The sequence below is a fragment of the Conger conger genome, chromosome 4 (genome assembly GCF_963514075.1).
Source record: "Conger conger chromosome 4, fConCon1.1, whole genome shotgun sequence".
NCBI classification, from domain to species: domain Eukaryota; kingdom Metazoa; phylum Chordata; class Actinopteri; order Anguilliformes; family Congridae; genus Conger; species Conger conger.
The window spans coordinates 62611895-62626811 of NC_083763.1; the positions used below are offsets into that span (position 1 = coordinate 62611895).

Below are 14917 nucleotides of genomic sequence, written 5' to 3' on the forward strand. Positions count from 1 at the left end.
CGTTTTCTGGAAGAAAATTCACAATTCAAACAGTGGATTATTGTGTGGAAGTTCTGTCTCCTGTAATTTCACCACTGCAAATATATAATTATGACTCATATTTTTTGTTTGGCCTTGAAACCAGGCCCAAGTTTTGCACTGATCGTTAATGTCATGAATATTATTGTGTTACATCAGAGATTATTTCCCGAAATCATATGGCACAGGTGAAATATTAACTATTAACTAATAACTATTAACTACAGAGCAGAGATCCCTCTCCACAGATGTGCCTGTACAGAGTTCAATCAGATTTGCAAGGGTTTCATTTTAAGCACAGAAGGGGCTAAATCTGAACAACGCTGTTGCAAAGGACTGGGTCTAAGCCATGCTGGTAGTATGACAACAATGTACCAAAAATTCCCTTCTGATCCATTTCAATCTGCCCCGAAAGGGAGGAATATTAAAACCTAATTATTTCTGCACTGGAAGCCTTCTAATCCTTCTGTGGGCTAATGATTCGCCATCTGAACTGTGCAGCTGCACATCTGCGTTAAAACCTCTTCAATTTCAGACCCATATTAAGAGTCATTGAGAGTTTAAAAATGCAGTTTAAAAAGAGGAGGTCATGTGATTAGTATGTTATTGAAACATGAAAACTCATGTTTTATTCCCCTTTATTAAATGAAATCACTCAAAAGATGATTTATAAACCAAAAATCTAATTTTTAGGTCAACACTGGGTGAAATAATTACTTAGTTTTTTTGTTAATCTAAATTTGACAAATTACACAGCCATCAAAAGCATTGAAAAAATTCCCAGCTCAACAAAGCAAAAAATTTTAAATAGGTGTATATTATGCCTTCTATCAGTCTTATAGTTGGTATTTATTAATTATTTATATAAACATAAAGAAAAGCCCAGATTCCTAAGATACAATTAAAGGATTTTCACGTCAATGTTGGCTTGCATGTACTCCTGCTGTTGTTAAAGAGTTATTGCTGTCAGTAATGGTGCATTGTATTTCAATGCAGGCTGTATGTGTATGAACAAATAAAATTACAGTTATATCATCAATAGAATACATTTTATTTTACTCTTTCTTGCTTTAAAGGGCCTGAAAAGTAGACAGAATATGTGCTGGCTTTAGTGGCAGGAAGAATGGGTTTAGCTTTCTCTCATGTGCTTATGAAAGTGCATGAGGAGGTAATCTGCGGTAATGTGATATTTTCCCTGGCCCCACAGACAGGGACAGACAGACACGTAAGCAAGCCGTGCGAAGGGCAGTGCAGCTGTGACCTCTGAACACGGTGAACAGGGAAAGAGGATATTAGCACAGACAGAGAGCGTTTACCGCTGCTCCAGTCCCCAGATAAATACAGGCCTGCTAACATCCCAGTGATACACCCTGGCAAAACACCAGTGCAGCCTCTTTATCTTCAGGCTGTGTGACACTGGACAAGAAGGTGTTTCATGTCATACTTCACTTCCTTCCTTTGGTTTCTGTAATATTTACAGCACATTTTTCTGAAGCAAAGATTCATTGATTATAAAACAGTACTAATAACATTTATGATTTAGAGGGCTGGTTTCATAGACATGTTTATATTTCTTCTCTCAGTGTGTACCTACTATGTCAGTTTGGATAAACATATTAGTGTATATGAGTGGAGTTATGCACGCCATGCAACATGGGAATCACAAGATCACAAGCTCATTGTCTTTCATCTTTACATGATCTCTGATCATCTATCAATTATCAATGAAAACATTCAATACTAGGATATTAGGATTTTAGACTTCTTCTAAAAATACTAAATTCACCGCATACTTGAATTTTGGCACATACTTGCATTTGGGTTCAAACTATGTTTGCTCACTAGCCCAGTGGTGCTATAGGCAAGGTAAGGCACTGATCTCAGCAGTTTGTGATGGATCCGTCACATGCAGTAGAACCTGTGCACATTTTGCGCATACATTTCCATCGCCTTCAATATTGTCCCCTGAGATGTTTTCTAATGTATGGCGGCTGTCAGAAGATTTCTCATTTTAATAAAGAATGAATGAATGAATGAATGTATAAATGAATGTATGGATAGCGGTACCAGTTACTGGCTGACTCCAGCATGGCCACTGGATTTGTGGAGAACTAGACTGCGGCTGTGAGCTTTGAAGTGTTGGGGTGTAAAGCTCTCACACCTGACAGGGTCACGTGTACACTTGAGTATGACAGGAGCGTGGGTGGGTGTGGGGCAGGAGAAGCCAGTGCCCTAATTAAAACTACTGTGAGTACTCAATCTGTTGCCAGGTGATGCTCTCGTTCTATCACTAGCAAGCTCATGGCTGCATGCTAAGCATGTTTAAATACATTGAAATTATTATTTAATCTTCGCTGAAGCAAGTGTGGTCTCACGGAGAGTGAGGAGGGGTATCCTTTGTTTTCCTAGTGTTTACTTTACTGCTTTTATGCTTCAATTTAGATGCTGGATTAATTCATTACACAGGCCAGATGATGTGTTGAACTGCCTGGCCAAGTGGTTGAGAGTTGCTATGGTGATTGTTCGAGTCATCTCTTCAGCCACACTAGCTATGTCGCTGCAAGCTAAACATCATCTTTACTCGTGGCTATTCCTTTGCATTTCCTTTGCAAATTAAGAGCTTGCATTACAAATATTGTGGTGGTGGGCAACAACATTTCTGTCTGTTCTACCATTTTGAAGTTTATTTTAACAGGTCTACAGGATTAATATTGTACATACGGAACTTGACACAGGGGTTTTTATTCTAGCATAATAATAATAATAATAATAATAATAATAATAATAATAATAATAATATCCACAGTACAATTTGCTTTTGTGACTCATTACAAAGTAACACAGATAAAATCAGTGCACTGCAGTGTCCCTAAGCTTTATTACATCCACACATATTTTATGAAGCTTGCATAAGAGCTCCTAGAGCAAACTCCCTGCAGGACACAAAAAAGCATCAGCCTTGTTCCTGGTGATTTATCACGTACATTCTCAGCTTTATTTGACACACTTTCCTGTTGGACATTCCATCTTTAATGCGATCAACTGTGTTGTGGCAGCATGAAATCTGAATGTTGACAAAAGCATCTCCTCACTAAACCCTGTTCGAGATGTGAGGCAGTTCTGTGCCCCAGTGGATACTTTAAACATTGAGCGTTTCCGGAGAGCACAGTTAGTTTAGCATCCAAAATAATTGGCATGTCGTAGCAGCAGCTCAAGCAACATGCATGAAGAACTGTTGAAATTAATACAATTATGAATGATACCCCACATCCAGTGAGCTTGAACTTTTGCCATCAGGGAGACATTATAAGCATCCAAGGACAAATAAGATGTATAAGAAATGTTTTCACCCAAATTAGGGTCCTACAGGAGATCTAGTGACCCACAGTGCTACCTCTGTGTTTTTGCTGCAGCTCTGGTACAGTTTTTAGGTCAGTGTTCATGTAACAGTATCTTTGGATTGTCTTCGAAAACATCTACTGTATTTTGTGCTTTTGTATGTTTCTTTTATGTCTTTTAATGGTGAAGCCAAAGGTAACTACAGTATTCACTGTGGACAATAAAGTTCTGTGTTCATATTCATACTCGGTAGGCTGAGGTTTAAACTCCAGCTGAGAACAGTGCAATATCCTGATACATTAATTAAACAGTCATTAGTGTACATGAAGTTGGTTCACTAATGTTGTTAAGTGAAAGGTAGATCTGTAACCCACAGACTCTTACTCTGGAGGTTTAGTATTTGGTAAGAATGTGCCCTGTTTCACCTTATCATTCACACCTGCTACACACTGCAAGCCTGTGTGTCAGCATGACACAGCACTGAACTGCACCTGTTCGGACAGCAGGCAGGTGGGCAGAGGACTCCTGACAGGGAAGCTTCCTTCACTGCCTCCTTACCAAGTGTATCACACAGATACTGTAGGCCTAACCCATACACAAGCACTAGTGTTCTGGGTATTTCCCAGTTTAATCAATGTCAGTGTCTATTTTCATCTGACTCTGGGGCAAGTCTGCCTTTACTTTAAACTATGACTTTGATGTTATTTGCTTCCTAGTATTTTGGGGCTGCTAACTGGCTGTATTTAAAATCTGCACAGACAGCATATTGTTTACAAGAATAATATCTGTTTTCAGGCCAGATATTGAAGATTATGGAGTAATGCTGTTGCCTTACAAGTATATATAGTATATATAGTATATATAGTATCATTTAATAGTAGTGAATCAACAAAGAGAAGAAAAGACAAACACAAAAACTGCACCTGAAAACATCTTTTGTATGTCCAAGCATGGGGTTATATAATATGAATGTTATGAAAGAGAGATGATGCAAGGATAATCTTTGTCTTTAAATACATAAAATGGCATTCTGCCCAGACCTCAGTGTTATTACTGATTAAGAATGCTCTTTTAGAGTGGGTGAGTGAGTGGGTGAGGGAGTTTTGGTTATTTCACTGTGGCATAAAACAGTATCCTTGGATACTGGGAACAGTGCATGCATTGGATGTAATGCACATTCATTGCTTCACAAACAAATCGTCTCATATTCCATGCAGTGGCACAATTTGCTTTAACTTTAATTAAAATGTCTAATTTATAAATATTGAGCAGATTGACTTTCAATTTACAGACTAAACTAAAGTATAGCAGAACCCCATAGATATGAGACACTGGCTTTTTGAATACAAAGTACAGAATGGAATAAACACAAATATGACCAGACACATTAATAAACAGTTAATGCACTATACTTTGTATTCTGTACTTGCAGTTTACTCTGCAGTTTAGATTCACTGCACTGTCTGGATGTGATTATTCATTTAGTTCATCTATTATTTCTAACCATTCATCTGGCAACCCCATTTACCTCTGGCTTTCCTTTGCGAGCGACTGCAGGGTGTATTTTCTGTCATGTAGTTTTCTATTGTCCTACCCTTTCTTTTGTGCTGCTGTCTAGTCGGCCTATAGCCAGAGAGCTGCGTTAATCGCTTTCTCTCTCTCTCTCTCTCTCTCTCTCTCTCTCTCTCTCTCTCTCTCTCTCTCTCTCTCTCTCTCTTCTCTCTCTCTCTCTCTCTCTCTTTTTTCTACCAGAAAATTACATCTTTGTTAGGTTTCTTGCACATGAATATTAACTCACTGTAAAAAAACAGGAATGATTATTATTCATATTATTCATTGTTTAACATATACTGGCATACTAATCATATATCATCATATATTACATGCTTACTTCAAAAAGTGTTCTTTTACTTAGCTTTCCCAGTATTACAGTAGCATTATTAAATCCAATTGTAGGGTGTTTAAGTGCTCCTTTTCATCTTATTATCTTCTTATTCCAATCATATACGTACTGCATATGTACACTGCATGCCATGCACATTTAAATATGAAATCATAATTCATTTCTATACCTTCTATAATCATTTCATTTGTAGTGACCCTTGAAATATGATGATTATTATCAGCATTGATAGTTTTTCTCTTTGAAAAACTACCCCATAAAAAGCATACAACAGGCATCCGTATGACTTTTTTCACACATTCATATCAACGGGTCTCAAAGATGGGCATTGGCTGTCACAATAAGGCAGAGCTGCTCTGTATTTTACGTCCAGGTCACGGCCTGGCGGGGAGCCACGTTTGAGGCGAGATGTCAGGATGACCTCAGTGACGTTGTAGGCGCTTAATTGCTGGCTGGATCCTGGAGCACGGCCAGCTCCGCCAGTCTGGATCTAACTGTGGCCGGGGCAGACCAGACTGAGGAGGCTGAAGTTCACACCGAGTGTCTGTCTCAGGTTGGCCCCGTTGCTCCGGATGGCAGCACGGGCACACGAGGAGGAGGCGCCGGAGGAGCACCCAGGAGAACTGTGTCAGCATATGTGTGACAGAGGGACCTGAAGTGGGCCAGCGCTCCCAGGAGCGACAGGACGCGCCTGAAGATGACAGTCCGCCGCGCGCCTGTCTGCCAGAGATTGACGAGGAGGGCCAGAAAGGAGGCCGCACGCAGGGGTTGAAATTTAAGAACGCACTAAAATTAGAGAGGTGCTAATATGCATACCTCTGTAGTTTTAAATACCACTAAAGTCTTGAAGCGAGCGCAAAAAAAAAAATTGACGCTGCCTCTGAAAAGAGTATTGACAGGGTGCTTTCAGGGTATTAACTCATCTGAAGAGTTGTTAAAATATGAATTCTGAGTAATTATCCTTCAATTCACTTTCTGTTTGTTAGCCTATGAGAGCAAGACATAAGGCCTTTCTAGTGGGTTGCTACAGCGTAGCCTTTAAATCATTATGAACTGTGCAGCTTAAAGGAAAACAATTGGCTGCTTTATACATGTATTTAATGTTTAAAAGTTAACAATAAGAAGATGATTTAAAATAGCTTGACTTTTGATAGCCAGAATCAGGTGGAGTGTGTTGTGTTGAAATTGAGGTAGCAGTGGAGTGTGCGAATGCTGGGATCTCAGCTCTGTCTGTCAGAGCTGGAGGGAACAGGTGACTCCCCTGAGTCAGTCTCACTGCCTGGGGCTTGTTTCGCAAGCTAAGTCAAGCGTAGCGCGCTGCACAATTTCTTCTTGCAATGATGGGTATTTCACAGTCAATTCAGTATCTGTACAGGAATCAAGGAGATGAGCGTGCTCACCAAATATTATCTCTGGTCCAAAAAGGACCTTCCTACTCCCTACATGCAACTTGAAGGCCATACCTTTTTTCTTTTTTTTTTATTGCGAGTGATACAATTTTGTGAAGGTTTGTTTTGGTGAAACATTACAATCTGTGTGTGAAAGCAGTTTCAAATTGCTACACCCTGAAAGAAGCCCGGTATTGCTCCACCACCCTGCCACCTCCTGCTGTATCTTCTCCCTTGGATGCCCTTTCTGGAATCTGAGAAAGCTGACATCCCATCGTCAGCCGAGATTTAAGTATTAAACCCAGTTTGGATGCATCACTTTCTGCTTTATAAATAGAAAGTGGCATTGCTTCCTCGCTACATTTCCAGACAAGTATCCGAGTGCAAGCTCCATACACCCTTGTTGTCCACAATGACCTCCTTTGTACCAGGGATGATTTATCTCTCCAGAGGAAACTATCCTACAGCATATAGTCTCTCATACATTTTAATGTCTGACTTGCATGTCACTGAACAGGCCACCTCTTTATCTGAAGGCTTTGAAGAAGTTGCTAATATGGACATCATCGCATTAGAATTTCCAAAAAAAGAAACGGAAAATTGAGCCAAGGCAGCATAGTTGAATCTGGATGCTGGATAATGGTCTGGTACGATATAATAGAGTCGTCTTAATTCCACGCACCATCTGCCTTGATCAGAGTATTCTCACTGTTTTAGACAGGTTCTTATAAAAATGCAGAGTAAAACCTATCCACCACATTTTACAGGATTGATGTTGTCCCTTTCACCCAGTATTGCATGGTTAGGTCTCATGGGATGAGCTTTAAAAAGAAAATCCCTTGTCCTTAATATATTGATGTTCTGTCCGGGACAGTGGGCCTTCTGGAGGAATGAATGCTGCTGTCTTACACACTGGCCTAAGGTCACAGTTTGTTTGCTTACATTTCTTAATTGCCTGGTCAAGAATCTGGTCACATCCTTGGTTCTTTTTGTCCATGCTTTCCTTCATCAGAAATGTCTTGCTGGGCTGTGCATTTTTGGCATCAGTAGAGTCGCTCAAAGCTTTTAAGTGGCTTCAGTTTATCACTGTAGTTTTTCTATTTGTCAGTCCTCCAAAAACAGAACGCTTGGCATTTGGGCCAGTACTTTATATACATATTCATTATTGAAATGCACACAGCTAATAGATAGATTACTTTCAGAAAGAGTGCTTATAGAGACCTGCTCATTCAAGTCAAACGGCAGCAGGGAAGAGACTCTGAATCCCACCTGCTTTCAAAGGCAAAGCCTGGCTTTGTAAGACTCAACAATCTCCATGTGTGTGTTTCTTTTTTACCACCCTGTGGTAATACCTTCCCCAAAGGAACAGACTGAAGAAAGCCTCCAGGCCTATATTTATATGACTGTGTTAGAACATCTCAGGTTAATCTGGAAAAGCAGGGCTTGATTTTCGCTTAGGAACTTGGGAGTCAGTGAGTTGCATGATCCCCCCCCCCCCCCCACAGCCAAGACAGAGCACTCAGGTCTATCTGTCATACTCATTCAGATCAATCCAGAAGGCACAGGTCATATAAACTAGGGTCAGCAATAGTAGAACTAAAGAAATTTCTTTCTGTATTTTTTCCTGCTGAGAGTTCTGGATTCATACAAGGTAACTCATGTTACCAAGAGTAATTTTAGCAAATGGGGTAGACTTTCGGATCATTATACTTACAAGGAATGATGGACAGCCACATTCTTAAGAATCGTTTTACCTTAAAGGCTAAGTTTGCTGAAGGAAATTTCTAGTTCATACGTAGTTCTTTACATGTGTTTTATTGAGCTATCCATGCTGGAGATTTTGTGTCACAAACCCATAAAATTCAACCTCTCCTTATTGTAACAACTTACATTTGCAAATCACATTGCTGTTACTTGTTTTTGGGAGCTGAAGAGAGACTCTGACCATTCTTTCATAGGAATGCGTTTTAGGACATTTTCAACATTTTAAACATTTGACAAAAGGACAGAAACTTTGGTTTCTTTCAAATTCCCATGTACAGTAGAGACGATTTGCCCATTCCAAATGTCAATTTATTGGTCATGCATAGAGAAGGTTAATGTTATGTGATGGAAAACATGTGGAAGGAAATGAAGATCTCCTGTACAATCATTTCAAAATGTACCCCCAAATTTTTGAGTTCTTGCCCATGATCTCTGCTGTCTTTTTATAGCCTATTTATATAATATGTTTCCATGACAGGAATGTCATATGCAGAAGGCCTTCACTGTCTGTAAAAACACAAAGAGTTACAAACCATATTTTCTTCCTTGTAAAGCAGATAACATGTTGCTAAAATGTATTTTTGCCTATTCTTCATGTGCCAGTAATGAGTGTGCATGCTCTGTTTGGTGCATGAGCAGGGTCTGGGGGAACGGGTGCCCTCCCTAGTGTGACAGGCTCTAATTCTGCTTTCTCTAGGACAGCACATGCCAGAGCCAAGGGAGACACTGCCGACCACGCTGCTCTGTCTGCCCTCCAGGACTGTGACATCGCCCGGGCCATGGCCAGGGAACTGTCCCCAAGCTTTCATCAGCCAGGTACCCCAAACCCACCACAGCCATGTTCGCTCAAAGTGGGCGGCTTTCATTCTCAGCCACCGCGCATAACAGCATCTGGGACGAGTATTATTAGTGTTCATTATCTCTTGTCTTTATCTTACTCACATTCCTTTTGTTCCCTTAAAATTATTTTAAGCAGTAAAAAAGATAGTGTGGGTGTATGCTCAGAGATAATGCACAGGGCTGACAGAAATTCGCGGTGGTCCGCTGAGTACAAAGTGCTTTAGCCCAGCAAACACATCATTAAGGTATCAGTGTGTTGATACAGATAATCCTTCTGTCAGGTGCTGCTCATTCAGACCTCTTTGTGGAACCCTAGATCGAGTGGAGCAGCACAGAACTTTAGAAACTCCCACCCCCTGATTTAAGCCCATCCATAATCCAAACAAAGTCACTTGTGGTTGTGCAAATGGCAAATTCAATCCTCACTAGAGATTCACCCCTGGGTATGTTCAATAAATCCCCAGAGAAATAGAATTCCTCCTTTAAGTGGAGCTGTTGTAAATGGAAATTAGATTGTCTGGTACAGATAAACCAAAGACCTAAACCTCCTTTTATTTAGGGTTCTGTAATGACCGCCCACCTCCCAGAATTGGGAAATGGTGCACTCCAAGCCAAAGATCCCTCCTCTTGTTACAGGAGATTTGTGTACTTTCACTGGGACTACAGTTTAATGTCAGTGCAGGCGTGGCTGGCTGCATACACAAACAGGTGGCTCAAACCCCACTGAAAACCTTTTTTTCTTCTTCCCATTCAATTTGAAATCAACATAACCATAAGAAATATGGAATGACTGCTGCTCTTGATTCATATATTTTAAGTTCACATTCCACATGGCTGTTTTTCTGCAGGGAATTTATTTGATTTATTACTGCATCTGCATTGTTTTACATTTGTTTACCATTTAAAGTTTTTTTTGTGTGCGTACATGCATTTTTATAGTATTGCTTAATCATACAGAGACGTACAGGCCAAATCCATAAAAATGTCCAGGCTAAAGGTACCTCTCCAAATTGTTCAAGTTACTCAAGTTTTCTTTTCCTTTTCTTTCTATCTGTTTCTTTTGAGTCAGAATTTTAAAAATGGTTGACAGAATCAGTCTAATGAATATACATACTGTACTAGGGTGAAGGTGTTCTGGACGATTAGTAATTATGTCTCCATTAAAATATTCACATGAATCTCTTCCCTCCTCTTTTTCAGAAGAATAGAGACCTTTTATAATGCAGAAAAGTCGGGAATCGAGCGATTTAATAATTTGCATATTTTAGACATAAAGAATAGCTATTGAACCACCAAAGAATGAGGCTGTTATCCTAAAAGATAAGAATAATTAACTGATATTGACATGAAAGCCTTGCTGAGCTTTCACTGAAAAGAGGGGCCAGCGTGAGCAGATGTTGCCATTAGAAACAAATGAATAGTTATTTGTCCTTTGTTTGTGTACAGAAGCTTTCATTTGCCAGTGTGGATTGAGGTCAGTGTTCTTTTGTTCTCAACAGAAGACTATCACTTGGCGGTACAGTTTCTGTGTATACACTGTGTCCCTGTGATCTCAAAATCTCCTGCCTGTAACCAAAAGAAAAACATCTATCTTGTATTGTTTTATATAAACACATCAAACACATTGCAATGGCATGGTTGTTTAGCATAATTAAGCAGAGTATTTTACATTATTCTCTTTTAAATTTGTTCATCTCCAGTTAAAGGCTAGAAATAATTCCTGAGCTCTGCTTAGCCGAAGAGGTTGAGTTTGAATGTGTTCACTTCCAGGTTACATAGCAATGATGAAATAAGTGCAGGAAAACACTCTGCTCGTTAACTAATGTTGTAACAGGTAAAAAGGGTATGGGGCTTCCCTTTACTGGTTATAAACAAAGAATCCCCCTCTCAAACTCCTAATCCAGCTCCCTTTTTATCCATTCAAATTGTCTGTTCAGCCTGAAAAGTTATTTGTGGCTCAATGTATAATGGTGTTTGTGTCCCCGCTGTTGTAGGTGGCAGGCTGTAGGGCCTGCTGTTTATGGATGAACAGAGCAAGCTGCCTGCTTCAGGCCGCAGTATATTTAGGCTCATGAGCTGGACTGATGTGGCACCTTGCCAAAAGGTGCAGTAAAATAGTGTGTGAGTAATAGGTTGTCAATGAGAGCCATTTGAACATGTCCCTTTACTGAAGCCAGAAATCCTGTTGAGGACAGACCCTGTTCACTGATTGTGTTATGGAAAATGGCAGTAATGCCCAATAGCTTTGTGCGTTTCAAGTTTACTTTCCAGAGAGAAGGTCCTTGCCTTATAAGTGACATTGTGAATTAGTGAACTGCAGCGGGTGACGCGTGTGGGTTCCTATGCTACAGTGTACTCAAACAAGTCAGTCGGGTTGTCTGACCTTTAATAAATACTTAGTGATGCAAGCACTTTATGTTTGTTCACAACACCCATATTTCTTGCTATTGGACAAAATATGAAGTAAATGTGCAAATGTAGTGTTGTAGCACTGTAGTTATTTGTGATTTCTGTGTCAGACTGTGATTGTGATAGTTCAGTAACAAAATTACAAACTGACTACAAACACAACGAATAGATATGCAGTGGGTAGGGAGGATTATTTTAGGGAAAAGGCAGAAGGGGTGTGTTTGAGGTTTGGTCCTGCTCCTGAACCTCAGCTATTATAGTTCCATTAAAAATATATAAGCTGTGTAATCATTCTGGATGAGAGCAGCTCCCTCATGACTGCCCTCCACTAGCTACCCCACATCAAATCTTGGTGCCAGCCTGCAGGGCTCCTTCATACTTTCAGAAGATAATCTGCAACCAAGCTTCTCCCTCTGTCAGAGCCGTGACTCCGATCATGTCGACTGCCTGTTTGGGCGACTTGGTGGTGGACCGAGGTTCCTACAGAGGTCAGAAATAGACTGAAATCTCACTGAGCAAGCATTGGTTTTTTGATAAAATGTAAAAATTCTGATTATGCTGTTTCCAATAAAAGATAAAAAGATGATGTATGCCTCACATACATATTTTAGAATGATTCACTCAATAGTTAAAAGGAGCACGTTAGGTTTGGAAGAATCTCCATCTGCTTTGAAAATGTCCTTTGAAGTCAGTTCAGTGCTGCCATGCATTGTTGTTTTTGGTGTAAATTATAGCCCCCATTTGTCAGCCATTCCATGTTTTGCTTAATGACAAGACTTTTGTATGCCTCCTTTAAGCTAATGCTGTGACTAGCTGGTGGAATATTTGACTTCAGTGAGAAGTATGGATATCGGACTGAATCTCACAAATTGTGACCATTCTTCACACTCTCACTCACCCGATAATCTCTTGAATTTAAGGGTTTTATTTGTTTGTTTTTTCTTCCAATTTCAGTTGAGCTATGTTTAATGGACATCTACAAAAGCTGAGCTTGGAGGCCTCCTACTCTTTGTCTTTCAACACTGAATGTACGCATATACCCTCCACCCCAGTTCAGTCTTACTATAGTCAACAATAATTACTAGCAAGAAAATGCACCCAAAGCATACCTCAAAGTCCACACAAAAATGGGTCAGTGATAACAAAATCTATGTTCTGCAATGGCTGTCTCAGTTGTTGGACCTCATTGGATCATCTTGCAAGGATCTGTATAGAGGAATGGTCCCAAATCCCTCCAGATGTGTTCCTTAATCTTGTCAAGCATTCGTTTTTAACTGATAATTGCATCACATAAATGTGTAGCACAAAATCTAAATGTCCTCAAAATATAGCCTGCCAAGAAATTGACTGGTTATCACATCCCACATCAAACAGCCTTTCTTACTGAGGTTTATTGAGTGACGTTAATAAAGCTATGTTTGGAGTGAAGGTGCCATTATTGATGGTTAATGGAGACATAGCCCATATCCCTGTTAACAAGAAGAAGGGCATATCTTGCCCTCTGCCCAGACAGCCCAACAGCAGCTGTCTGTTCCTTCAGTGGTCCATTTGATATGCAGCAAGGCCCATGGGGGTGCCAGCAGGATCCTGAAAACCACTTAACTGCTGCACACACTCACAAACAGTCCACCTGTCGTGTGCACAAAAAACATGTCCTGTGAGTCATGATTTATCCAGTCATCTGATTTCATAGGTGTGCCTCAAGGGCAGAGGTGGAATTAATATGTGCAAATCATACAGTTACAGTACACATTAAAGAAAACTAAAAAATGTAAGTAAATGTAATCAAAAAGTGCTAATCAAGTATCTATTTACTAGTTGCCATTATTTGAATTGAAATAAAACATTTAAACCCAAACCGTATTGTCCTGTAATACTAAGGAATGATAAAATATGGCCAAGACAATCCCATTTTAAAGGTAATGGTGGATTTCTGGTTGAATATCTGTGTCACAGTTATGTCCTCAGTGAATAGGAAAATCCTGTCACAGAAGGATTAGATAACAAACATATTGGGAAACTCTGTCACTTAAATATGGTAATACGATTTTTGCCATTGTGGTTTTCTGTAATATCTGACTTGTGGATTTATATGATCGGATCACATGATTCGTGAAGCACATCTTGCAAAGAGCAGAACCTGCAATTAAACAATAGTTTACTTTTTCACTCTTTGTGCATTTACATCATCTCTCCTCCTTTTTTGTGTGACTGGGTTTGATGAGTGAAACAGGCTTGGTTCTATCATTTTCTTCTCTTTTGCTGAATGCAGCTGTCATTGCTGTTAAGGCCTATGGCCTTCAGAGCACTTAACGGAAAAATTCATTCTTAGAACTGGTTACAGTATAATGATTTACGGCTCGCATTATGTTAGTCTATATCAGGGCACTACAAAATGAGATACACAAAATGAGGTCTTAAGTCATTTTGATTTGGTACTCACTAAACTCAGATTAGCCACAAAGGGCTAATAACTTAAAGTGGGAATGTATATTGGTCCTTCATTTTATCCCCTGCAATTAACAGGCAAAAGCATCATCATCTGTCTTCCATAAACTTCAAAGCATACCCATATTCGGCATGACTGATGGTCATATTCTTGTCCAACAGAATTTGTTATACTAAAACCTAATTATTTTATTCATATAATTCATATACGGTATGTTCTTTGTGATTCAGTCGTGTGGAAAAGGACACATGAGCCTGAAAAGCAATGCTATTTTGTTTACTGAATTACTGTATTCTAGCGCATACAGGATATCGAAATCAATACACGTGCCTGTTTTTCACTGCCTTGATAAGCACAGGTTCATTACCTGGGAATTGATATACGTATAGGCTGTTCGGACACTATACAAAAACACAATGGGTTACAGCATGACTCAGAGTGTCAGGCCTACTGCATGTGAATGTGCACAATCGGCTTACTCGGGCCATTTCTGGTGTCTGTATGACTGATGATCACTAATCTTTGCAAACAATGAAAGCTCTGCTGCTCCATCTGCCTGCATGATGAGCAGCTCTGAATGTCACTAATTCAGCCGTGTCTTAATTGAAAAGGCAGGAGGTTGTGTGGCTCTTCCTAAAAATAAAAAAATCACCAGAAATTGCACTTGTAACATCTTAGAGTCACAGTGAACGTGCCGCTAAATCACACGGCCGGGTTTGGCACAGATAAGGAGGGAAGGAATCCTTTCTTTTGCTCCCTGACCTCATTTGTGCGCTGAAAGCTGCACTTCACCCGAGCTGCACAGGC

The 14917-nt window shown here is 39.9% G+C and overlaps 1 protein-coding gene across 2 annotated transcripts in view; it reads left to right on the plus strand.

Annotated features, from left to right (window-relative positions):
- jph1a (junctophilin 1a) overlaps positions 1–14917 on the plus strand; it is a 39325-nt gene that overhangs the window by 11502 nt on the left and 12906 nt on the right. Inside the window, exon 3 of one of the 2 annotated variants that reach the window (XM_061237589.1) lies at positions 9110–9228. In XM_061237589.1, coding sequence (XP_061093573.1) covers positions 9110–9228 — 119 coding nt within the window. The other variant, XM_061237590.1, reaches the window with a different exon arrangement.